At 40.4% G+C, this 27,611-nt stretch overlaps 1 protein-coding gene across 2 annotated transcripts; it reads left to right on the forward strand.

Annotated features, from left to right (window-relative positions):
* On the forward strand, nt 1-27,407 carry LOC124299704 (RYamide receptor-like). Of its 2 annotated transcripts, XM_046753002.1 has the most exons (12): nt 1-357; nt 5,037-5,261; nt 5,342-5,687; nt 10,878-10,898; nt 16,270-16,412; nt 19,337-19,542; nt 19,719-19,878; nt 20,193-20,296; nt 21,236-21,359; nt 22,242-22,414; nt 25,544-26,034; nt 27,274-27,407. In XM_046753002.1, exons 3-11 carry the CDS (start codon nt 5,368-5,370, stop codon nt 25,919-25,921), a joined length of 1,629 nt encoding a protein of 542 aa, XP_046608958.1. In that variant the 5' UTR covers nt 1-357; nt 5,037-5,261; nt 5,342-5,367; the 3' UTR covers nt 25,922-26,034; nt 27,274-27,407. The 2 variants fall into 2 exon arrangements, with proteins under 2 accessions (XP_046608958.1, XP_046608959.1); XM_046753003.1 differs by lacking the exons at nt 1-357; nt 5,037-5,261; nt 5,342-5,687; nt 10,878-10,898 and adding an exon at nt 11,240-11,326.
* The last annotated feature ends 204 nt before the right edge of the window (nt 27,408-27,611 follow it).

A 27,611-nucleotide genomic window follows, 5' to 3' on the forward strand; every position in this document is an offset into this window, starting at 1 on the left:
CGGCCGGCATGCCAGTCGATCTCACGAATCCGTTACTGTTCCCACGAAAATATATACCGGATCATTCGCACGGTCCAAAGTCACTCAGGGTGACTCGAGTCACGGCATTGTAATTCGTAGAAAATTTGTCTGCTGAGATCTTGTGACTTAAGACTCACCACTTGATGGACAATTGATCACAGAGCACTGCTTCGAGTTAAAATACCGAGTTAAACTTTTAGCCGATTAAATTTCTACGTCGTTCCGTCAACGTGCGCGGGTATTTGGGGCTGCGAACGCTCCGCTCCAAAGGAAATGACTTAAATTTAAGAAAAATAAAACCAAACTGCAGCGATCCCTCATCAATTTGCAAGAAAGGTAAATTGATAATGCATTCTAAATTTTATGCCAGAGTACACTGTTTAAAATATTTTAATATCTACGAGTCTTCGTCTGCAGTTTTGGCAAGGTTCCAAAATTTATTTTGACGTCGAATTTAGATGATGCAAATCCATTATTTACATAAATCCATGCCACTCAAAGGTGTGAAAGAGAATTTGTTGTTTCTTTTTCGCTCCTTTCCCAGCTTCTCTGTAAATTTACGCCATATTTTCAACAGTGTATATTATATGTTACATGCGTAACATCCTTTGCCAACTTCATTACTTTGAATGTCAGCACACACATGCGCGGATTACTGATTTAACTAACACACACACTCACTACGTAAAGCCTTAGTATCAATTTCAACCTACGCCTAATTTACTTTCAGGGTTTTTGTCGGTTATAAGTTTTTCTTGTTTAGTGTTAACAAGTATCCAATTCTAGATTTTTAAAACGATACATCTTACTCGTAGATATTTTATATACGGTTTCAGATGTCATTGTACTCCAGTGATAAAAGTTTAACGTAATTTCCTTCAAACTAATTTCACATCAAGCGAAAAAATTTGGTAATTTTATAATTATCTGTTGTGCACGAATTTGAAAATACAAACATGAAGAAACTCGAATATATTTTACACAATTCGTTGCGTACGAAATCTCAAAGAAATCTTTCCTGTGGATTATATAGCTTTGCTTCGGATCGTATAACAGTTGTTAAATTAATAAAATACTTTGTAAAATTACTTTTGAAATCCATAAAAATATTGAGTTACGTCTACCATTAATGACATCGATAATTAAATTTATTACTACATACAATCGGATAACATCTGATTGGGGAATTAAAAAAAAAAAAAATGAATAAAGAAAAGTATTCAAAGCTCGGTTATAAAGAGTGACGAGCTGCTTTGAGTGCCCAAATTGTATTCAGCATTGATCAAAACGATTCTACCTTTTCGACGAAAAGTCATTACGTATGCGAAATGCGTGAAATGAAATTATTGGGAAACACCTCAACCAGGTCAAAGGTACAAGTTAACTTTCAAGTTTGCACCGATTATCAAAGGAGCAATAAGCTGGGGAAATAATTGCCAGAATTTGAGTGTGAAATGCGAAAATGCTGGAGTGAAGTTTTCCTACAATCTTACGAAATTAACGCAGTACCTTCGGCGTGTCTTAAGCCGTCCGGAATTGCTCATTCTATCCCCTTGAAGGGATTCTTAAGGTCCTGTACACCTTGAAAGACTTTTTTCACGAGTTGGCAATTTGCAAGTCCTCTCATTTTGATCAATTAAAAGTTCGACTTTACGCAAAAGTCTCTCAGCTCTCAAAGATAACCGAACTCGGAGAGTACAGAACAAGCAATTAATTCGAATATGTCGCCCTCGGGGAAAGCTAAACTGTCAAATTGATTGCTTGACAATTTTACTCATACATTCAATAAAGGTGAACCCGACAATTTCCATACTCATGTAAATTTTCTGATCCTCTGCCATTCAAACACTACATTTTCCGTCATTACCTACTTTACGAAACTCAGGATCCAGCTCTATGAGACGATCACCGTCGAGCGACTTTCTTCAAGTTCTTGTATATTTGTACTCGAAACTTGCACAAGAATGGCGTCCGAGATTTTTCATACGATCCGGCCTTTGTAACATACGTGTTTATTTTCTTGTTGACGAGTGCGTTTTAGAAGGTAAAGAAGAGGAATTTAAAAAATCTTGAAAAAAATGTGAGAGCAATTTTCCTCCTCCTCACACGTCATCTCATACCTCTGTCTCTCTCTTCCTCTCTGGCCTTCTCTTTGCGCTCGACCTCGTGATCTTCGTCTCTTCTATTAGAAATTCCACAAAACGTGGTGACTTCTAGCTCCTAGCTCGTTTCGCATCTGATGGAACGTAGAATCGTGTCGCAGTCACACGTGTCTCGCATAATTGATCAGTCCTTCGTCCTTGTTAGTGAATCAAGTCACGTCTAGAAGTTATGGGAAATAGGGATTGACAAGCAAGAAAAAAAAAAAAAAATCACGTCTATTCTCACCCTAAATCGCATTCGAGAACCAATTGGCAATAAATACAAGGCGTATGCAAAAGGAAGGAGGAATTACGACTTGGAACGTCGTAAATTGGAGAGAAGTGTCACCCTCTGCACTCCTCCACAATATGGCGCCACATGTTGTTGAACCATTATGACGTCAGAATACATGTCGATACCGGGAACTGCCTGGCTGTTATTTATACTATTGAAAAAATTCAATACTCTACAAAATTTCCCAGTCCTGCTTACCATCTTTGCTTCATAAGAAGCAATTTAAAATCTCATAACATGGGAATGCGATGCTGGAGGCTATTTTTTTATCTCTTTCTGGACCTGTCGCAGAATGAATGCCGGTATTTTTTACCGATGAGAGATCGTACCGATTGTAAGTCGATCGATCGACGGAAATCGGTTAGTAAATAAGGCAGGAAACCTTTTTATTTTGGTTTTTCATCTCATCCTGTCTTTCGTTAAGAGATTTTAAATTTGCATTCAATCGTTTGATCATTGTGTCTCAGATGTAAACCGTCTGCAAAGTTATCCAAGGATTCCTGTAACGAACGGGAAACGTTGAGGGGAAAATAAAATTTAATTATCCTTAGAATTCTTGACACGCGATTGGGTATAATGCAGAGCTTTTGTAGATGGTTCGATAACGTGTGTCCAGGTTTGAAGAATTTTTTTTATGAGATTTAATTCAGGGACCGTCGCTATTGAAGTTTCACATCATTGTTACGTTCGCCGTGTGCTCATATTGTTGGGATATTTGACACGAGGGTCGAAGGGTGCCAGTGTTGATGAAAAGAACGTTCGGCACCTTCGAATTGCAGAACCGACCTCGCACCGTTTTTTGAAGGTAGCAACGCCTTTTAGCACGAACGAAAGGCCGGCGTTGAGAGACCTGTACCATAATATTTATCATCGTTGTAGGTGCGATTTTAAGAAAGTTGGAAACGTTTGAGAAATCGAAAACGGGTCCAAAGACAGTTGTCACATGCCGTTCGTCATTTATGTAACAGATGGGACGTTTCCGTCTACATCTCACATCGTATAAAACATGTCAGACACTTGGGGGTTTTTTTTTCTTCCGACGGTATCGGAGTGGACAATCTTTCACGTCGTCTTCGCGTATCTTTCACGCGCAGATCAGGCCTGAATCAAGAAGGAACAGAAAATCATTGACTGGAGATCTTCTTCACTTTTAAGCTGAGCAATGGATTTTATTGTCATGAAAATTGTGAATACTCATTGTGTGCCTCGGCTGGAAAAAAATAACTCGTAGAAAAAGTACAATTAAACCAGACGCCACTTTTCAAACTGAAGAACAGCACGAGTCGAGACGAAAGCTGCTTAAGGACTCTTGAGACGATGGACTCAGGATTCCAAGGCGAGAAATTCATGGAAATGTTTTACCAAATGGAACACCAATGGTAGAGATTCGGTTGATACGATGTTAATTGACCAGTGCGATTGTGAATTACTACTTACTGCGTTGAATGTTGATTCATCTAATTGCGACATTGGAGACAAAAAAATATCTTCAAACGTGAAATCATACGAGAAACACGGGGATGCAAATAATTACTGCTAGTCAAAGAAGCCAGCAATCATCCGGCCGTGTAGACGAGACCAACTATGAAATTAACGACACCATTGCGAGGACAATTTTATCTTGACATTTGACAATCTTGTTCTGCTGAACCTTTCAACTCGCTTTTAACCACAATGGTCGTGGACTAAACCTTGACATACGAAAGAGCAGTGAAAGAGCAACAAGCGTGGAAGCGTAAGTGAATCCAGGCTTTGGAACTAGGAGATTTATTGCGCATAAATACGACTTCGCATCCGGGATGAGCGGCTCAGTTTCAATCGCTGACAACGCAATTAACCCGTTGATTGAATACGACGCATAAAACGGGGTGAAAGTGTTGTCATAATCAATCATATACGCTCTTCAAGTAGAATCACACAGAGATTTGTACGTAATTAGAGGAGACGACCAGGTTGAATTGTCGGTCGATGTCAACTGCGACTGAAAACCATTAGAAACCACTCGCGTGGATTGTTTTTGGACATCGACACTCAACAACTAAAACTTTGACCTCTTTGCTTCGCAATCATTTTGCATCAGTCATTGGAAATTCATACGATTTTTGAAATGTAATATTTAAACGGAATAATACATGCATAATGTAAAGATTTATTCAACGATTCTGTATTCATCTATACGTCGACCAATTTTCCGGCCGAACCTTCCAAGCTTTTGAAATAACGAGTCGATTCCACGTGATAACGAAAGTCGGACAAGAATAACACATCCCCAAAATACCGAGAAGGATTGGCAAGGTTGGCGAACGATATTGTAAAGGCGGATGTTCTGATTAATGTTGTTTGAGCTATTCGTTACACCACGCCTAATAAATTCCTAACATAAATTGCAATCCGTTTTCGCGTTTAGTGGAACTTTCTGATTTGGTTAAACGGATTAAAACTCAACCGTTTCGGATTTTGTTGGGGGGTAAAAATTGTCCCTCGGAGCGTTACCTTATTTTAGTGTTTATTCGAATACATCGTTTCACTCAAAAACCCGATATTGTTTCTGGTTTATTACACTAAACAGCACGAAGAAGAAAGCAGTGTGATAAAACTAACGTTTATGATTTCAGTGTCGAGACGAGGAAATGAGGCAGAAAAGTGATTGAGATGAGGATTCGACGGTGCTTCGAAAGTTACTCAAACGGTCCACTAAGCCCGTTGACGCACGGCTAAGTCAACGACATGAGTGATAAAATCGACAAATGGAATCTCACCCAACTCCGTGACTGAAATCCAAAAACACCGGCAGAAATCAAAGAGTAAATATTTTTTTATCTCGAACCGAATCACGATGCAACGAATTGAAATGACGCCAGGCCTGCTTGTGAATGGCTTGCAGAAAAGTGGAGAGACTTGCCTCGATCGATGAGAGGATCCCGATTTCTCCGCAAAGCTGAACGAGACTTGTTAAATAGTCGAGTATTAAGACCGAGAATTCGCAACATGGACGATTCAGGCATGCCGGTGTTCGACGGATTCGATATTAACGAAAACGAAACTGCCGACGACGGCAACAATTCCCTCAAGATGGACGAGGTGAATGCAATTCTCAGCGACTTCTACAACAATCTTAACAGCGAGACCAACTATCTTCTCATCACCCTCTACGTTCCCGTCATCGTCCTCGCCGTCACGGCCAACATCCTCGTCATCGTGGTCGTCCTCAAGTACCACTACATGCGGAGGTGAGTGTCGTATTTCCTACGCTACAAACCGATACCTCTTGATTACGGACAGTTTTGGTTATTATACAAACTGCAGACACCGTGGAAATCTTGCAAAATTTGACAAACAATCTCAGGATTAAGGATGTGCCGGGTATACATTCTGAACGAAAATTCAGTCTCGTTGACAATATTGAATACTTTGTGATAAGATGAGAATCGGAAAAAAATCATACCGCAATAAAGACGATAAGAAAACTAAATTTGAATAATACCGATGCCCAAAAGTTATCAACGAATTGTTTCAACAAAACGTTGTGTAACGAATTTTTGGGTTCTTTTTTCTTGATGTCGTGTGAAATGAATTCGTTGATTTTTCTGAACACACATGAATTTTTCATGAATTTTCTCATTATTTTGAAATTTCCGTTTTCGAAAATTCGTAAAGGCTGTATTCACGAAACTGTTTGTTCAATGCCCCGGAAACTTGTTAAATGTACAACGTTTTTACGAAAACATATCCAAAATTGACAATTTTTCCTCCATGTATTAAAACCTAAAATTTTCGAAAACGGAAGCTTCAAAATAATGAGAAAATTCTTTAAAAATTCGTGTGTTTTCAGAAAAATGAACGAATTCATTCCACACGACGTCCAAAAAAAAACCAAAAATTTGTTTCACAACGTTTTGTTGAAACAATTCGTTGGTAACTTTTGGGCATCGCTATTGTTCAAAATTAATTTTCTTATCGTCTTTATTGTGGTTGATTTTTTCCGTTTTTCATCTTGTCACAAAGTGTTCCATATCGTCGACGAGACTCACGTTTTACTGAGAATCCTTAAGTTTTGCAACAAAAATAATCAAGGTAATTATTGTAATTTATGTGGGAATTTCATTGCCGAGTGGTCGAAAATTTCTACAGCGATGAGGGTAATCAGTCGTTCCCAGATGAGTAAAGTTCGAATTTTATCGTACCATTCTTCTATTCCGAGTATAATAACTCGTAGATACAGATACCCCTTAGATAATAGATACATACCTAGTTGCGATACGCTAAGTTAAGCTTTTGAAACACGGTGCTGGTTGATACCATGATATTTTTCCTCACCAAACGATAATTACAAAGCTCTACCGAACAAGAGGCCAGCAATTATTATGGTTTAATTAACGGAGGCGGGTTTAAGTTCAGCTTCGATCTTCTCAGCAGCTTTCATTGCTGCTATGACGTACATTCTGTACCCTTCATCTTCACATTGGAACAACTTTAATAAGAGCTTGGAGAGTAAATAATGTATGATTTATTTTATTCGATTGGATATAGTCGTGTATTACTTTTAACCACCGTTGATTCTCCTTCGACTTCGCCCAACACACGGTACCCCAAAAGCAAAGACACGGATCCCGTGAATCGAAATTGCAGAAAAACAAACAAACTTTGAAAATCAATCTTATCCAGGCTTCCGTGATGGAGAAAAACAACAGATCATAGGTAAAACTACGGTTCCAGAGCTTATGCGCAAGTTTATAGCACGTTTATGACTCTGGGCTCGAAATTTTTATCACCTTTCTGCCGTGTTGCGCAGGTCAGGATTATTTACCAAGAAAACAACGTGATCGTTATGATCTTTATATTTTACACCATGCGGTGCTGCAGAGTAATAAAGTGATCGTGTGGCTCAACAGTCGACACCGTAGAAAAAAAAAGAAAGAATTTATTGCACGTTCAGCATGTTGAAAAAATTATTATAATCATCGTGAACTGTTTCCAGATTAGTTTTTAAGATTTCATTTCATTCACGACTGACAACAAGGCCTTAATTATCACGGTTAGGCTTCCTTAGACATTAATAATCGAAAATTCTCAACCCAAGCTTTGCTTCTGTTTTCGAGTTCCTTTGCCAAAGTTTTTCCTTTGTTTTGGCTTCCTTTCTTCCCCATCGTTTTGCAATTAGTGAGTCTAGTCCGAAATTTCCTCTCAAATTTATCAGGAAACTTTTAATTGACACTTTGTGCTGTAGCAATTAATCGTAGGTCACATTGAGCTGCAAGAGAGTATTTTGCGTCTGTATAGGTCGGGCATGTGCGTACAATTGACGAGAGAATATTTGTTGCTTTCTAACTTATAGTGAACAGAATTTGCCCTCTAATATTTCGCCCTGTTGGCGCAGTACGTAGTTTACACCGAGGTATCCAAACATTTATACTTCCTAAGCCACATCCAACGGCTCAAAAGTATTTCTAAGTCGAAACGTTTCTAAACGACGCGACGCGTTGTTACCCATGTTTTTTATTTTTCATCACCCGCTGATGTTTCATCGGTAAATCAAAAAAAAAAAAGAAACTTTGACACGTGGTGTGTCGCAAATAGCCTGTAAAAACACGAATTGCGGGGATGCACGGCGACGACGACTCAAATATTCTATTTCCAGCATGCGGGTGAGTGGAAAAAACGAAATCTGTGTCAGATATCTTCTTTATCGGCAGTGCTGATTCGTATAAACGTTGATAAAATCGCTGCACCGCAACCATAGGCACAATGCATTGTGATTGGCCAGTGTCTATACGCATCAGCACGCATAGAAATTCTGGAACTCCGTTCAACCGCCGCTCACACATTATTCGAAAGATAACCCATGCGAATAGGGTTGTTACTGCTGACATGTGACACACACACACACACACACACACATGCGCGTATATGTAACCGAGTTCTATTCCGAAATTACGGAATTGATTAGAACGACGTTGAATAATAATCGTCGAAGCCTCCCTGAGCAATTCAAGTGTTGCGCAGTTCCCATTCGGATCGGAAACGTTTGTTATTATCCATTACAGCTTTCGCTTATTGTGAAACGTTTATGTGAATATGATTTTGATGTCATTTGAATGACAGTAAGAAGATGTTTAAATCGTAGGTGAAATGATTGGTAAACCCTACGAGAGAACTGAAAGGGATCCGACGTACGTGACGTTATGCTATCAGATTAGTTAGTGGAACAAGTCGAGCTTCTGTGCTTATTCCCGAGTCGTAAAGTGGACGTGTGTAAAGGGCATATACGTGTAACCGTACAACGGCGAAATAACTCACCTCTGAACAGCTTTCCACGAATTATCACGCGTCGTGTACAATTGAAGGCGGTGGGTTCATTAGAGAGCTTGCAACACGGTTCAGGTATAAAATATGCCTACACTGCGCGCTCATTAGTCTACACTAATCACAATGAATGAATTTAGACCCATCCTTCGCGTTGCGGTTCATTAATTGTAATTTCTGCAGTGTTAAGTAGTACGCGGTAATTTGCTGACCTTAAAGTGAAAACTATTTCTGCTCAGAGATTCGACTGTAACATATTATTCCTGATAACTGAAAAATGTGCTTTCACGCAAACCAAGAGAAACGAACAAATTTCCCCGATGTCGTTAAATTTCAATCCATACGTACGTACCACTGATTAGATTGAAATAATGAGGAGGGTTATTCAAAATTAAAACTATCGTTGAATAATATACTTGCGGTTGTAGAAAAAAGCAGGCGACGCTTTGACTGTGTAAAGTTCCCCAAACGGAACTCACGAACCATTCGAGATACGCCGAATTCCAACGATTTGCCCTCGCCTTTTAGTCCTGCAGGGCTCAAGCCGCACACAAACTTGGTACTAACACGGATGAACACACGAAAAAGGAAATAGCGTGCGGTATTGCCTCGTTTATGGTTCAGACGCGTACCCATTTTCGTAACTGTAAGCTCTCGGACATCGTCTTGCCGGCTGTTTATTCCGTTGATGGTGACCATCCAGTCCTACCTTTCAGTCTCTGGTACCTGAACGGCTGGCGAAATGGCTTTGGCCAGTGGATTTTACCGTTATGGAGGTAGATACAAGGAAACCTGAGTCTCTGATGTACTTGGCTGCTGTTTCTGCTCATTCGATTTATCGTCAGCTTTTGGGCTGGGGTTGGAATTCCGAATTTGAAAAGTTCCGGATGCTCCGAATTCAGAATTTTTTTATGTTGCGCAACTTCAAGTAAAGACATTAAACTTTGACCAAGCATCAATGTTTCGAACGGTCCGAAACCCGAGATTCAAATAACCGAAAGGGCAAAATTCCAAAAGGACAAAATGCCGAAAGGGCGTAACTGCGACAAAGTCAAAGTTCCGAAAGTGCAAAAATGAGAATATTTTAAAATTCGAAACATCCAAATTCCGAATGATCGAAGATTTTCAGTTCTGTGAATTTCTGGCTTGGAGAAATTTCATCACTATCATCTTTTTTTGTTTTTTATTTTCGATATTTTCATATTCGCCATCCTGCTCATTTTGATTTTCGGTTTTTCTGATTTTTCACACCCACTCGTTAAGTAAACTACGCATCGTGAGTATATTTTAATTTCCGGAATTTTTCTCTATCGGAACTTTACGCATCGAAACTTTTTTCTATCGCAACTTAAATTTTCGGCATTTTTAAGCCGTCAGGTTTCCGACCATTCGAAACTATATTGTTTCTCAAAAGTTTAATTTCTTTACTTCAAGTTTCGCCGCCAAATAATTCGGAATTAGACGTTTTCGGAACTTTTCAAATTCGGGACTTCAACTCCGCTCCAGCTTTCCCGAATAAGGGAGCGTTCAAATATTATGTAACATTATTTGAGGGGCGGGGGAGGGGATGGGGGGTAGGAGTCAAGGTTATGTCAATGTTACACAGCCCCTAATTCTAACTGGCTAATTGCTATAATTCCACGATCATCGCATCTATCGTGATTCGGCGTTTCAAAATTCTGGTTGATATAATCCGGTGGTCAGTGACGTTCATCGATGGGTATAGATATTACGTATAAAGCCCACGTCGAACGCTGTTCGTAGGTACGAAAATAGCTTCAGCTTGATGCGAATATCAGAACTTTTTAGATCCTACAATTAGTTAGCGTCGGCATTCGTAAATCCGTTGTCGGTGATTAAAATATCCATATCCAGTAACTGCAACGCTACTTTGGCTAAGAGCTGTTACGTCTAACTCATAATTATCGACGAGAAGTTTGTAGCTGCATTATTTTAAACAAACATCAAAATGACGGCGATTCTGCCCATAACGGGTTCGGTAAATTGTCAATCAAATTTGCCCCTGCAAATATCCGAACGAACTTGGATTCACCGATAACTTTCGATGTCTTGGAAATTTTTTTGGACGTGTATTTAATTGTTGCTTTCTGTTTCAGGTACTGTCCTGATTTTTCAAGGTATTGTGAATAGGCGTGATTTCGTTTGACCGTTGTATTCGATTGAGTTTTGAATTTTTTTTTTCTTTAACGCCTACGAAAGATTATCCATTCACATCAGGTACATACTAATTTAACAACTCTCGCATCGCGACTAATCGTGCAACAGTCTTTGATTTGACTAATAGTAATATGCATCGAGTAATAACCAAGAACTTTATTTGTCAGTTATAAAGTTTGTTTTTGTCGTTTTTACGTTGACAAATAAGTCGTGAAATTTTTGGTTGAAAGCTGGCATGGGTGTCTGTTCGGAGGAAAAAGGAAAACGTTTTCACCAAGATGTGATGGACTTTATCGTTTTTAACGCTATCAGGGGCGGTGTAACGAGAGGATGGTGGGAGATTGCGTTTTGGGTTTGATACGAGAAAGTTCATACGAAAATAGAAGAGGTACGAGAAATATTTATTTTTAAACTCTGTTTATCAATTCTTTTACATTTGTGATTTATTATTAATTATTAATTTTGAATAAAAGTGATTTGAATGCAAAACTGAAGTTTGTTTAGTAATTATTTACAGTAAACGTTCGAGAAAATAGGTAATTTTTCTTAAAATCCGAAATATTCTTCTGGCTTCTACAAAAACAAACTTTATCTAATAAAACTATTTTTTCATTTATTAGTTACGTAGAAGAAATCTAAATTTGCCATCTAGAACTCAAATTGAAAATTCGTGTTGGCGGTCTTATTCGTCTCATTGTCACTTAGTACTTATGGTTACCGAATCATAGCAGTCTCAATTAGAACGAACGTAACTGATTGACCTCGCTATCTACCGAAGAAATATTATTATTGTATAAGAAAGAAAACATTCTACTGATCGATACTAGAGGTGATACACCGTATGACGTGAATTTAATTATCCACGTTGAAGGTGTGAAAACACCAACTATAATTGACGTAAAAAAAAAAAAAAAAATTGCAATTGTTTTTGGCGCAATCCCTTCAGACGTGATTATTATACACGCATCGCTTCGATCTTTACTCAACACATCCAGATATCACAGTGAAATATTATCGAACGAATAACGTAAAATACCTATTCCATTTGTTTTCGTAGCGATAAATAAATCTAGGGGTAACGAAATGTGTTTGCTTTCCATTTGAGATACCTTAAATAAACGTTCAAAAATCCATACCAACGGTCGGGTTTATTTTTAGTGTGTAAATTATAGCTGTCTTACTTTCATTTGTACGCATATCAATTGAAACACGCGTTAATCCACAAGTCTATTACCGGGAACGTGTCACTGGCCTCCACTGATATCCCGAAGGAAATTATCCCGAGGGAAATGCAATCGTTCGCAGCATCTACTCGATAGATCTTTAGTTCGCAGACCGTTACTACTCCAAACATATTGCCTTGAAATAAGTATAAGTATATGGTGGCAATAAATAACTCCTTACTTAAACTCATATATTTTGTCATATGAGTTAAACTATACCGTATATTTTTCCCCGTTATTCTACTAAAGTCTGACAGGACGTCGCCTTCACTTATCGTTAAACGAAATTTGGTGAGGGTATTGGGAATGAGTTTGCGGAAGGACTAATGGCCTTGTTCCGGGGTTGATTATAAATGACCATTAGTCTTGGAATAAGCCTGGAAACACGTGAGGCTAATCCATAACCATTATCCATAGCGTGAGAAAATATGTGTACGTGTGTGTGTAGATGTGGCTTGGTTCTATTCGTGTCAGTTGTCATGTTTGTGGAATATTTCCGCCTGCCTGGTCTGCTAGATTAACATTTCCCGCATGCCTTTGGGAGAGAAAATTTCGTTTAGAAATATTTTTCTCTCGATGGCTAAAGTAGTAAGAATACCTGCAGCGTAATCGAGGGATTCGTAACGGGTGACATGTGTATACATCAGCCATGGGATTGCAAAAGTTGGCATTACCCAGAGATTGATGAGAAGCGGTTTTTCGACGTATTAAACGTACCGTGCTTAAAATGATATCTGAAATTTGGTTAAAGAGATGTTGAAATCATCAGGTTTTGCAAGTTGACGCTTTCGACTCAAACGGTTCACGAAAATGAGTGACACTTGACAAAAGAAAAGATTGACCAGTCGAAGCAAACAAATCAATTAATGTTTCGTCAGTTTGATTTCTTTACTTGAACTTCCGCCACAAAAATATCCGACATTTGGAGCTTTCGGGACATTTTGTATTCGGAAATTCAACATCTCATCTCGCGACACAGCGGAACGAGGCTAACATTTCCTGCAGCAGATGGAACAGCCTGCGATCGATCGGCGGATGTTCTCCTAATGCTGATGTAATTATTCATCAGATATTTACCTTTCACGAAATTCTCGAAAGCTCGCCGTATTTTCTCGCCACGTTGCAGGCCTATGTCGATTGCAAAATTCATACGCCCCGAGGAACGTCTCTGGTGGATCGATGTATCATTGAATTGCATGTTTCACGCGAAATATCTCGCGGTAAAATGTTTTCTTTTTCATTTTCGGAGGATATACAGCCCCCGGGGATTCTCGGAAAAAGCACACGACACTTTACGGTTATCCAAATTTCAACCCTACGACCAAATCCATTAAGATATCACAACATTCTTGGGTTAAAAATAATATGGCTTCGCCTTGTCGACGAATCGCTCGTCTGGCCGCAGGTCAAGTTTGTTTTGAAAAAAACTCCGAGCGACTTTGAGTTTATAATTTTATTCTCATTCAACTCAATCAAGGTGAATTCTAATCCGTCCATCTGACTCCCAAGTCTGCACATAACGCTTGTATAAAACAATCTATTCATAGCCTTTTGAAATGGGACGCCATGTGGGTTGCACCCTGGTATTCGAACGAAACGTGAAAACATGCGATGGCTCTGTAAGAGGAGCGATCCTTTAACATCCGAGAGCTCAAGTGGAATCGGCCAAACTGCGGTTCCACCCTCGCAGACATTCCGAGTTACACGTGTTCAGGTAGTACATATGGGACATTCTATGCGAACCCAACCAACGTCTCAGCCTCAACATTTTTTCTGCAAATATCCCAACTCTGAGACAGTAGCCTGAATTTTTTTTACATTTTTAATTCAACCGGTTAATTATTTATAAATATTGAGAGTGATTTTGACAAGGACCTTTTTTAATAATTTCGAAATATTTTCACAAATTGCACTTTCTTTTACATACATATCTAACCCGCGCCGAATTTTGCCGATTTATTATTTTTTAGCACATTTAATATTTTTGCTCAACCAAAGTATTGGTTGATCAGTCTGAAAATTCTTAAAAAAATTTCAAAACTTCTACTTATCACTTGGAACATTTATAGACCATTTTCGTTACGAACTTGATAAAAAAAAAAAATAGAAAAAAGTGGAAGTTTTGAGAATTTTTCGGGAATTTTCAGAGCATTCAAAGCATGTTTTCGTTGAACATAAAAATTGAAAGTGCTTCATTAAAAAAAAATGGAAACAAATCGGCGCATCATAGATCCAGTCTCGAAATACAGTTTCTGAGAAATTTTTGATGATGTTAAAAGAGGCCCTTTTCAAAGTCACTAAATATTTATCAATAATTGTGCAGTTGAATAATAAATCTGAAGAAATTCAGGATACTGTTTCAAAGTTGAAACAGTTGCAGAAATTTTTTTAAACAACATCAGAAATGATAAGGGTCAGACGTGTGTCGGATTCGCATGGAATTCTCCATCATACGTTATTGGATATGGCGAGTGGTATGCCTAACCGGATAATCAACCTTTTACCCAGTAATGTACAAATCTCTTGAGAGCACTGCCTTCTTCGCTGGAGCAATACTCAATTTCATTATTGCAGCATAATAAGATTTTCCTCCGAGGCTTGGGTCCCACTCGCTGCATACGCTTGAACCCAAAAGTTGCGCAATCTGCTTAAAGTTCCTCCCCGAGTCACTCCACCGAAGTTAAAGTAAGGTCGAGACAACGAAATATGGAATACAAAACCACTGTTCGCAAAATATACGTGTATGTTTACCTTTGTTTATACGATTTACCGCAAGCCAAATATAATAAAAAAATTTATAACCATGAAATTCATATTACTTTCAACAAGTTTCACTTCTTCGGAGTTACTCATTTTTTCAGAATTGAAAATTCAAACAGCCAAGCACGAACTTACGAATCGAGTAACGTATCTGCGTAACTTTTGACTTCACGCTTTGCCACGAGAATGTTTCCAAGACTTCGTATCTGTTTCGATCAAGGGATGCCAAAAGGCAGTTTCTATTAAATTTACGGTCAGTGAAGCGATTTCTTCGACCATTTTCATCCCCGAGTCCTGTGCGTCACGCGCCTTATACTCCTTTATCCAAATTCCGAACGATGCCGCAGAGAGAGAGAGAGAGAGAGGAGTTGATCAGCCTTCGAATCCAATATCATTCCATGAGTCACGGTTAGCTATTTAATTACACAGATTACCACAGACCATTTTACGACTTCTCGCTCCATCCGCAATGTGGTAACACCCTCGACGCACATATATCTATGTATATATATATAGATCTGTTTACTTTCTTTCCTCAATAAGGTAAAATCAACCCGAGGTACTTAGTACCTATAGGTATACATGTTAAAGCCGTGTCCCTTGGCTCAATTTCGTGCCCAATTTTCCATCGACCACATATTTCCCACAGGAATAGTTTTGCACAAATTAATGTACCCAAAACATTTTATCGCAGAGTAGATCGAGTTTACAAGCATTCAGTTTCAAGTTGACAGTGTACGTTTTAAAAAACCCGAAGCTTTATTGCCGAAAATTTTTTGGTACGAGTGAATTTATGTTGAGAAGACGTGTGTACCAGGCGTACTTGTACTCTTGACCTATAATGTATCGTAAGATTGTGTTATAACACCTTATGCTCAGCCCACGCAACCCATAAAACGTGTAATATAGTGAGCGACAAAAGCGTAATAAGAATCCACTTTCAGACAGCAATCTCGGACCACCCGACAAGTTAGACACATACCAAAAGCAATTTCCCTACATCTTTGACAAAAGAATATACACTAATAAAATTAGGAATCCAAATAACAACATTCGGGGAACGGCATGATGAGAAAAAGCATATATAATACTCTCGGTTTCAAACTGGTCGTGGTGGAATTCGGTGAAACTCGCTTCAGCAGAGTTGATGAAAGATTCCAGAATCGAGAATGGAAATAAAATATGCTCAGACCCGTCCCATCGGTCATCCGAATATGAAAAATTATCCTGACGTGCCTTATTAAATTCGAAATTAGATTTTCTTCCGCCAAGATCGGACGGTAATGTGCTTATTTTTTCGGCATAAAATAATCGACGGATAATAAAAGAGGTAAACCTTCTGTTCCAGCGTGACAAACTATTTTCTGGTCAATCTCTCGGTCGCCGATTTGCTCGTTACAACGATCTGCATGCCGATAGCCGTCAGCCAAGCCGTCACCATGATATGGGTCTACGGTGAAATAATGTGCAAACTCTTCTTCTACCTTCAAGGTGAGTGTTCGAATACCCGCATACAAACCATTTATTTTTCGAGAATTCTTTTTTCTTCTTCAAAGCTTTGAGTCGATAGTTATAATCGTGGGTGAACTTTGAAAACCCCGTCAATGTTGGTGCGAAACTAATACCGCAGACGTCGTTGCCACATTGTAGCCGTCAGTTGCTCCTTGGCACTCACAGTTTACAAAAGTAAAGATATTTATCGAGCAAATGGGGAACTGCGCTTCCTCAAAGTCGAGAGAGATCTTGGGATGTTTTGTTTAGAATTCATCAAGCCTTGGAAGCCTTGTACCAGCTGCGCAATTCACAAGCTGATTCGGTTATTCTGATCAATACGATTCTCTTCTCGAATTCAATACTCTCGAATAGAAATTAAATTCCCTATCAGTATTGGCTTTAATGCCTTTCGGTTTATCAAACTTTCGAAATAATTAAAAGTTCATTTATTTGGATGGAAATAAACTGCCGCTAACTCGGCTAATTGCTTCGTTTATATCCTACCTATCATCTCCATAAGAAGATAAATTCTCTACTCCGCGAGTTCCCGTTCACTTAAAAATTCAGAAAAATACAAAATTTTCCATTCGGTAATGATTCGAGCACTTCACGCTTGGAATAAAATTATCCACTGACTCGATGAATTTTTCACGTGTATCTTGAAACCCTTGTTGTAACAAAATTAAAACCGGGTGATAATTGCCTCGCAGTACCTATAGCCGAAAAGCGTGATAACTTGGTGTACAGATGCGAGTTTTAATCAACACGAGTAATGCTCGGTCATAAACGGTAATCGAAAAAAGCAGCACCGAGCAGCTCGAACAATGTAATTGAGTACAGCGGGGTTAAATAAATAATTCGCGATCGCGTTCGTTTCAACAACGCTTGGCTTGGTAGTGGCGACGAGAGGTAGAATAAAATTCTACACGAATACATTATGCAGCACAGAGGCCAGTCCGTTCGTTTATCTCGAAACGCAACCGAGGCCCTTTGATACATAACGAGGCATTAAAGCAGGCGGAGAGCATCGTCGAATAAGAATTTCATGGAAGCATAGTCGAACAAGACACATATAATGTGACGATTTGAATACAGGACCGTTATCACAGTTCCCTTATTACTGCAGGCTATTCATCATCTCGAAGGATAATGTCAGACGTGAAAATACGTCTCGTTTGATCAGGACGATCTCATACCTCCTTAGGAACACGGGAACGTCGCGTGTAGACAGACAACAATGTACCCTTCTTCATCTCCTCCAGAATCTCCCGGCATCACGATTTACAATCGAGAGCTTGGTTTTGAGTGTACCAGCCAATTTCGAGGGCAGATGTAATCCACGTTGCTACTTTGATATGAGTATTGATTAGGAACGTGGATCTGTTCCTCGATGAAGCAAGAAAGTTCTGTTCCGTTCATTGAACAGAGCTTCAAGAGTGGCTTGGAAAGTAATTAATGGAAAAAGGATAGAAATAAATCTGGGAAATGAAACGGAAAGGAACGGGAATAACAGATAATCGAGATGTTACTTAGAGCTGGCAACGTGGAATATCACTTTCCGATAAACCCCGGGGGGCGAGAAATCAATCGCTCGGGGTTTTCGTTCTCGCCTTCTTCATTCGATAAGGGTATACCATGTACGCACAAAGAGGATGGGACTGGAAAATTCGTCTCTGCCAGACACATCTTATATCTATTGAAAACTACTTATTTTTTTCGATTCCAGAGACAGACATCGTCTGGGGTATCTTTGGCCAGGGTTAAGTTTTTCGCACCACAGAGTGCGAAAAAATATCGGCCAGACATCGCGTGCCATGTACGCGTCACAAACAGTGGGAGAGAAGCGTGGTATTCCGAAATAACCTGTCGACCCGCGTCCCGTCTCTACTTAAATCTAAATCAAATCGTAAACGGAGCCGTTACTTTCTCTTCGACAACGCTTCGTAAAAGTATGGAAATCGGCAACATAGGTGTTAGTTTCTTTCGAAACCGAATATTTCTGCCTATATGGACGGAGTGACAACGGTTTTAAATCGCGCTTCCGACTATTTGCAACGTTTTACACCGCTGAGAATGATGGGGCAGTAAGATTTTATCTTCCGGTGACAAGAGGCTCTCGTAAGCCGAAAACGTAAGCCCATTGATATCATCAATCTTTGAGCATCCTCCCGGATCCGGGAGGCTTACCACGACCGGTAAGGACGAAATCAGGCTGCCCTAATAGATGAATAACATTAGCGTGACATCGGGGTAAAAGCGTTTAATGGATTACCGTCACGTCAAATAAATTACAAAATTCTACCCGAAGGAGGAATGTATTTCAAGGCAATCGCGTACCGGGTCAGAGAAGATTAATGCTTTGTACAATATCATTCGTCCAATACCGTATCTTGTTTTTACAAGTGCCGTGCCACCCGCATGAATGATTTAATCTCCCGCAGAAAATATCGCAGAGCAATTACTCTGTTACACCATTCCAATAAGCGGGAAATAATTCTCTGAAAAAAACATACCTGCTGTAAAGAGGCAAGATAAAACACCTAGCTTCTGGATTATCGTCCGATCACTTGGATACGGTACGATAATTCAATACTATTGATTAAAAAGTACCCTCATACATAAATTATCATCGTGCTACGAACGCGTGAAGATTTTAAGATTTTTAGATTCTGATACACACTAATGTAAGTGTACCACTTACCAACCCTGTTCCAATTACTGACCCTTTATGATTGTATCTGATTGATCCTTGGTTCTAAAATTATCAAAAAATAAATTTTCAGCGTCTAAACCTCTAGCAATTGGTTACATTCATCGCAAAGTTTACAATTTCTGCCGTCGATTGATAATTTTTTTTTTAAACAAAAGGGTCAATGATTGGGTCTAAGCGTATCAATAACTGGTACCTACTTACCTTACAGTACCGATGTGCAAGAGTGAAACAATATTTGCAGGCGTCGCAGTGGCCGCTTCCGTTTTCACAATAACGGCGATGAGCATCGACAGGTACCTTGCAATAAGGAGTCCGATAGCCTTCAGGAGGGTCTTCAACAGACGGAGTACCATACTAGTAATCGCAGCTCTCTGGCTGGTCGCCTTGAGCATCTTTGCCCCGGTTTTACGAGCTGTGAGTTAATATCTTACTTCACACGGCACTCTTTTTATTTGGCGTATTATTTTCCCCTATAATACACTCATGACACACGATCGCCCCGTATTTGCCGTTGGCAGTAAACGTTGGTGAAAACTTTTCAAAAGCTGTTAACCGGTTGCCAGTATTCGCTTATCCGTTGAATATCTCAGGTGACGTTGAGCCCGATGAGTGAATTGGACAACATAACGATCGGAGGGCAACGCATTGAACACCCAACTTTTTACGTATGCTCCGAAGACTTCAAGCCACTTGGTATCCACACCCACATTTTTGGCGCCGCCTGCTTCGTTCTGGTCTACGCGATTCCCGGTAAGACCGTGTATTCAAACCAAGCGTTTACGATTCAAGTCAAGATATCTTTACTGATCACATTGATATTGAATGATGCTATTGTTATTGAATCCAAAAACCAAAGAATAATAACCGTTAAGAAGAAACGTGTGAATGGACAGGTCATCTTTTAGCACATGTGTCTTATTTCAACGGGAGATTAAGTGTAAAATCCCCCTATGACCTTCTATTGGATGTACCTAAGCGTGCAATTCAATTTTACTAATCTGTGTACTTTTTGGGGATAAATTATTGTTATTGTTATACAAGTTTCTGGCCCTGTATAATTGCAGGGTTCATCGTGATTCTGGCGTATTCGATGATGGGCCGAACCCTCTGCGCCAGAAAACCACCTTTCGATTGCGACAGTATAGAAGGCAGTGCCAGCTCACAGCAGGTAAGCTCTCATAGATAACTAACCTAGTTCCATAATTGATTATTCAAATCCATCATTACGTGCGATGGCTTGGCGAGTTTTAGGCCTGTGGCAAAGTTCACCGACACATGGGTTAGTGATAAGACACAAGGGAGTATGTTTTAAACCCATTTGATCAACTCTGCCGAGGGTCGTTCATCTCCGAATAGTACACCCATTTATTTCCCATTTCCGAAATATATATTCCGTCACTACAGACTAGGCGACAAAATCGATCGACCTTACAGCCAAGGGTTCGTTCCGTAATCAGGGCACACTTACTCGACCACTTCCGGCTTGCATCGTTTTAATTATGCTGACGGCTGATGTACCGCCTCAAAATGAGCTTCGCTCGCATGTCGATATTCAGTACTGGAATCACGGGTGATTATATGCAAAGATTCACGGCTTAATCTCGAGCCAATAACTGTCTCACAAGTCATTTTAACGCCGATAATTTCACCATTCATTGCCAATCGATACAAACTTTAATTCCATCCCGAGCGTTTTATCCTCATTATTTATATCCACGCTACCTGTCTCCAAGCGGATGATACTAAGAGTATTAAGACCGTATGAAAAATGTATATGTATATTCCATCGTGAAAAAACGCTGTATTATGCATCGATTTACACAGAGTCAATAGTTCTTTTCTTTTTAATGTAAACTTCCAATTCCAACCGCGTAACGTAATCAACGTAATCATCCCCTGTTTATTTATGGTATTAAATTTCTGTTTGTAAGAGAAACTCCTGGCGACTACTCGATGGTAAATTCATCCTTCAGCCTAAATACATACCGCTTAACCCTCTTGTGAATCGCTCATGACTGCGTCATTTTTTCATTAGAATGAAATACCGTTGAATAATCTTTCAAGCTAGCAATATTGAGCTTATGCGACAATTTTTCGTGTTTATCAGGGATTTCGTTTAGTCCGTGAACGACGTCGCGTTGCTTGGATCCTGCTTCTTCTGGCGGTTCTATTCGCTTTATGCTGGCTGCCATACAACGTGCTCAGACTTCTGATGGACCTCGGGGCACTTGGTAAGTAGCTGAAATTTCATTCATGGTAACGATACGACTTTCCGAATGAAAGACGTTGTTTAGGGACTAAATTCAATAGGCGGGGTCTGTTCAGGTCGATTTACTTTTGCCACACTTGCCAAACATCTCAATTTTCGGAACCACGTTTCATCTCTTCCAGATTTTTTAATACACGCAATTGTTTTTGAAACGCATTTTCGAATCCCACGAAAAACGCCTACAGTTTTCATTCGAACGAGGTCAATTTATTTCCAGCTTCCTTTGTTTATCCTCCAAAGATGGGTGACGCATATGTTTATAAAAAGAACACGTAAACAGCCGTGGCTGGTGTTCAAAAATTGATAATCACACATGTATACGGATCGTTCGTTCAATTACATCTATATTGGATCAAAAACCAAATCAATGTTCAATCGGAATTATTCTGTACCGAATTTAATCGAACGTTGGATCGGCTACTACATACCGATTTTGATATTGCAAAATTATACCACATATCCAATTCGAATGTTATTCTTTGATTATTCAATGGTGATTGGAGAGAAGAAAAATATCCCTATCGTTCCAAGCGGTGCTGTTACAGATGTTTAATAATAACAAATTGCTACAACCACAAGCTCGTTGGAATGCAAGTACAAAAAATTTTCCAACAATTTCAAGCTCGAATCTATAAAGTGACATTTTTCAGCCTTGACAACACCATCGACCATAACGCGTTACGTGGGTACAAACTTTACCAGTTAACGAACAACGTGATGAAAAGCTGTTGACTTGCGCGAAACTGTCAGAACGATAACGAGACGCGCGGGGTTCACAAAAATTCCTTCACAAAGCAAGAGAATGTCGATATATTATTTAATCACGCACACTTTGTGTTTTCAGGGAGCGGTAGAAACATGTCGGACGTTTTGTCCTACTGCTTGTTCCTGGGTCATGCGAACAGCGCTCTCAACCCCATCGTCTACTGCTTCATGACGCGTAACTTCCGGCGTAGCGTCTCCGAAATATTGTTTCGCAGTCGACACGCTCTTGCCAGGCGTAAGCCTCATCGTAAAGTAAGTTTCGACTCTGGTTGCAATCGATTTTAACCTTTTAAATGTATTATATACTACGGGTATATCTAATCAGGATTGGCAAGGCGATAGTTTTATGTACGTTAGATGATTTGATTAAACGTCTGACTGAATTATCACATCCTTTTCTTTCTTAATTCAAATGTGGGATAGAAAATTTCCCGGCGTTATTTGACATTTTTTATCCCGGTATTAGAGTTGGCTGGGTTAGGCTGGGCTGGGCGTTTGTTAAATAAACAATTATAGAAATTCTGTAATACACCCAAACTACTACAAATAAGCGGATAGAATCTGACGCTGAATATGACTGCATCTGGCGACGAACTTCGATGGAATTAACAGCGACGGTTATCGTTCCAAACAAATCTGATACAGCTGTCGAGTTACACGAAACTCCCATTTACATCTATTTATCACTACCAAAAGTAGTTACAACTAGTATAAGATAACCAGACACTCACTGGCAGACCGTTCTAATCTGTACGTGCAAAGTGTATAGTTTCCGTTGAAAATTCAGCTATCGAGACAATGGTGACGATTAATCACAGCGATACGAACAGCGACTCTACGATACAAATTCTCAAGTTCATTCTGGAACTCTGTATAAAGTGTACGAGCAAGGTTTTAACAATTTTTCGATCAACTCGAAAATAACGAACCACGCTGGTTTCTTATCATTTCGTACGGGCAATTAGTCTACGTAGTACGAGCCATCGCGTTTATGATCGAGACTTCATGAACACCATTTCCATGAAAATAATTTTATTTTCCCATACAAATAGCCATAAAAACATGGGGGGTATTTTTGGGTCGGTAGATGTTTTCACAGAAGGGGTCGGCCAGGTCAGATATAAATTTTCCCTCGTCGCACGGGTCGTTTCTCACTTTTATTGCTCTGCGGCGGAGGTTGCCAAAATTTGAAATACACGCCTGTACGCCGGTGTATATTGTGTGCTGGTCGTAGCGTACAATAGACCAGAATTCACCACTCACCACCCCCAACATGTAAAAACGTATACAGATATCGGTGCAAGCCGAACTACCATGACTAGTTCGTAATTCGAGCTTGGAATGCTGGACGACATCAATCACAGGGGTAAAAAGTAGCCGGAGATTGCAGGTGAGTGGATGAACCCAACGAGCGTTACTCTGTGAGGAAAAAAGAGGGAGAGCTAGTTTTTTTTTCCCGACTTACTCACGGCGGACTAGCGAAGACGAAGCCTTCGGATTTCCACGTTTGTTTTTTTTTTTTTTTTTGCCAGGTCCAAACCACATTGGACTGGAACTCTTCTCGGCAAAGAATAATACGATGTGGAAGAGCGAACTCATTTCCGGGGATCCCGGAAATCTAAACCTTCCAGACGACTACATTGCCCTCAACCCGATTGACCTTTTCACCGTAATTATAAAGTTGAGAAACTTAAAGCACCCGATCCCGACCGCTGTACAACCCAAGAACAACCCTCCAAGAGCAATATTTCCATCCAGTAGGATACGGGAACGCATGAGTTGATTGTTAAACTATTTTTCGGATCTGATCTCCCAATGAAATTCGAATAATAATAATAGTATTAATCACTACCAGCAGCCACCATGATTCGTTAGGCTTGTGCAATGCAGGGGAGGCGATGCGAACCAATATGAGAAAAGAAATTCTACACATTCGATATTATATTATAATCATCATTAGGTCTTTGTACATATTGTATAATCATTGTTGGCAAGCAATAGCAAAATCGGCCAACTGCCTATTTGCAGAGTATATATCGAGCGCTATTGTTGTCTCGCTGATTTATTTGACTAAAGGTGAGGACCATTATAAATTGTCAAAAGCCAAGCCTCTGGCGATCATCTATTATTAGAATTTAAACCCTGGGGATGTGAAGCGGACAACAAAGGGCGTAAAAACTGTCAGGGAAATACCGTCATCCGACGAACACTCCCCACTTGACGGAACGACCGTCCCGTGATAACGGGCAAAGCGTGGGTGTCGGAGACACTGCGTCAATTTAACGCGAGCGAGAGAGCTTACGCCCCTGGACTTTCCTTCCTTCCTTCATTCCTTTCTTTCTTCCTCTCCCGACACCTGATAATCAGTTAATTATATCACGAGAAATCAGACACTGGACGGAAATATAGATTTAGCGCTAACGCTCGCAATCAAACGTATCGATGAATGCTACGATCAGTCTCTGATTGCCGTGAATGCAGATTCATTCAAGACTGTAGAAGGAATGAGTTCAATCGCACTCCAGCACGGGGTGCGGTTGAAGTTCCGATATTGAAAAGGTAGGAAAGCACCTAATTACGAATTATTTGTCGGCGAAACTTGAAGTAAAGAAGTCAAACTTTGGAGAAACAACAAAGTTTCGAATGGTCGGAAAGCCGACGGCTCAAGGTTCCGGAATGCAAGATTCAAGAAAAATCAAGTTACGATAGAGCAAAGTTCCGAAAAGTTTGATTTCTTTACTTTAAGTTTCGCCGCCAAGAAATTCGGAATTTGACGCTTTCGGAACGTTTTCCGTCACTCGGTTTATTAATTACATACATTTACATGTACATCGTGTCACGGAAGAAATTAGACGTATTCCATTAGTGGTATTGACGTCACGAGTACAACGACCTTTACGGGTAGCGTGTTTCCGAACACACCTCGAAGCCGAACTACCGAACCTGACATCTTGTGCCGGAACGTCTCACAGGATGGCCCAATTCTCGATACCACAAACTAAAGTAACGGCTTGGGGACGTACGAATGTACATATTGACCGTCACTCTTTCGCGTGACGCACCCTCCGTCCAGCTCAGTCCACCACACCTCTGTGTCGTTAGCAAAATTACTCAACATTAGTGCCCAAAGAAATTAGCCCGAGTTTATTTCGAGATATGAAGAATCTGAGCTGTGTGGGTAAAAAGCGTGTAGGTACCTATAATCGTTCTTTGTCGAAGCCCTGCCGATTAACCTTTGAGCATATAAATATGTGTGTAGTGTATAATACTGTCCATGGTCAATCAATGGGAGCGTTAAGAGTCCGAAGTGATCGTTTCAACTCACTCCAACCGTAATTGAGTCAATTTGGTGCTGTTGGAGTGGCTGTCTTGTGGTTCCAGACCACGGGGCCCGCTACGGGGACCTGCATCGGATGCAGCGGTTGCGGCGTAACCCCGGACGTCCCCTGGACAGACCCGTCAGGTCAAGAAGTCCCCCGTTGTCATCTCTGCCTGACCCAGGACCAATTCGCGGCGGGTCAGCATCGGGGGGCAACAACGAGCAGCGGATACGACACCTTCTACAGTCGGCACAATCCGCACCGGCGGTGCTACATGATGAAAGCCGTGTGCAGCCCCCAGCGTCAAGGTCGGGAACAATGTCAAGGCCGGAAGAACCAGGAGGCCGATTCGAGCCGAGCGACGTGCCTGCAGGACTCGGGAAAAAGCTGCAGTCGGAAGACTTGCGATCGGACCGACTCGACGAGGTCAAATATTTAAGCGCGACGGAGGCGACGGCGAAATCGGCGACGTCTACAACGATGACGAAGCCTCGATAAAACGGGATGCGTATAATGAGAGGAATCTCGAGACTCCTCGCCGGACGACTCAAGGCAAGAGTATATCTTAAATATCGTCAATTGCAATCTGGTCTGGACTCATTCTCACTCTCGCACACACAACACACACGCGTCATATTGCTTGTCGTTATTGCTTTGCCGTCGAGGCGGTTATTATCGGTGAATTTATCGTATTGGTTCATCGCAACGACACGGGATTTATATCCTGACGTGAGTGATCCTGATCGTGCCGATATGTATAGACGCGGTAACGTATACCTACACCTTTTTTCACGTCCAACGCTTTTTCTCCGTCCAATTTCGTACGCCACGAATAGGTTTTATGGGAGAAAATATTAATAACGCATATCGGCTTACGAAGGCTACACAAGGCGGCGAGGTGGGACCGGGTGCTGAGCTTCGAGTACTTTAATAAACAGTAATTCATTATCGACAAGACCAAATATTCGCACAGTATCACGATCAGTCAATGCCTTCCACACGCAACCCTTTCTTACTCTATGTACCTACACTCAATTCGCGTGACTCGGCACTAGATACAACCCTGAGGCCATGGATGTTGTTGAATGGTCCCTACACGCGAGCCAATATTAATACGTACCTATTCACGTGACTACAATCATGGCGCGAGACACGCATTGTTGTATCCACAGGAACACCTTTCCTTTATGAAAGATGAATAATTCCTCGAGTAGCGAGTCAAGAGTGATGAATAGATACTTGAAAAGGTACAATATGTGGACGGTCATTTTCCAAACGTTTCTTTCCTTCGAACGCAAATTCTCGTCTCAGGAATTGATACAGTCGCATAGACGATTCTAGTTACAAGTGAACTTCATTTTACCTCCGGTGCAAGAATCTTTAATGAACTTGACACTGACGGACGGTACGACAGAAGCTTTACGTAACATGCATACAAGTGAAGATTATCTATCGCCCGTTTGCCTAGCCTCCCCAGATGCAGCCAAATAATCCTCACCCTGAAATCTGGTAAACTCTAATTTCTCGACAAGTAAGCACTTGACTTTTTCAAATTTACACTACAAAAAAAAAAAAAAACTATTCCTATAGTTAAACAAACGACTAATTTTAGGGTTTAATTAAAACACAGGAGAGTCGATTAATTATTGTCAATTTCTTTCCAACTCCGAATTATGCGAGAAAGTAATTGAAATGGTATATGTTGAAGATGCTGTTGGGGCATGAATCTATAATCCAAGAATCAAACCACCGATGCAATTCGATGGTCATCTCTCTTTTCTTGTGTTCCAGAGTCTTACGTACACAAGGGTGGTGTACAGAGGTACTCAAAGATCGCTATTGTCCGTGGAAAATCAACCACCGACAAATTCTCAACCAACTGTAGTCCGCAACGGTGGAGGACAAACATCTTTAACTAATGGTCCCCTGCAACGTTCCCTACCGACGCTAAGCTCTCAAAGAGTATCCTTCGACGAGAAGACAATTAAAATGTAGTGTGAACAATTTGGATCGTCTGTCTCCGGTCTAAATTACGCTCGTGTACACAGGTTTCGACATTCTCCTAGACTAGAGGGTACAGGTACACTTATTGGGGCCCTCTTTACTGGTTCATTATCATCTCCGCGACC

This window comes from Neodiprion virginianus, chromosome 3 (assembly GCF_021901495.1).
Source record: "Neodiprion virginianus isolate iyNeoVirg1 chromosome 3, iyNeoVirg1.1, whole genome shotgun sequence".
Lineage (NCBI taxonomy): Eukaryota > Metazoa > Arthropoda > Insecta > Hymenoptera > Diprionidae > Neodiprion > Neodiprion virginianus.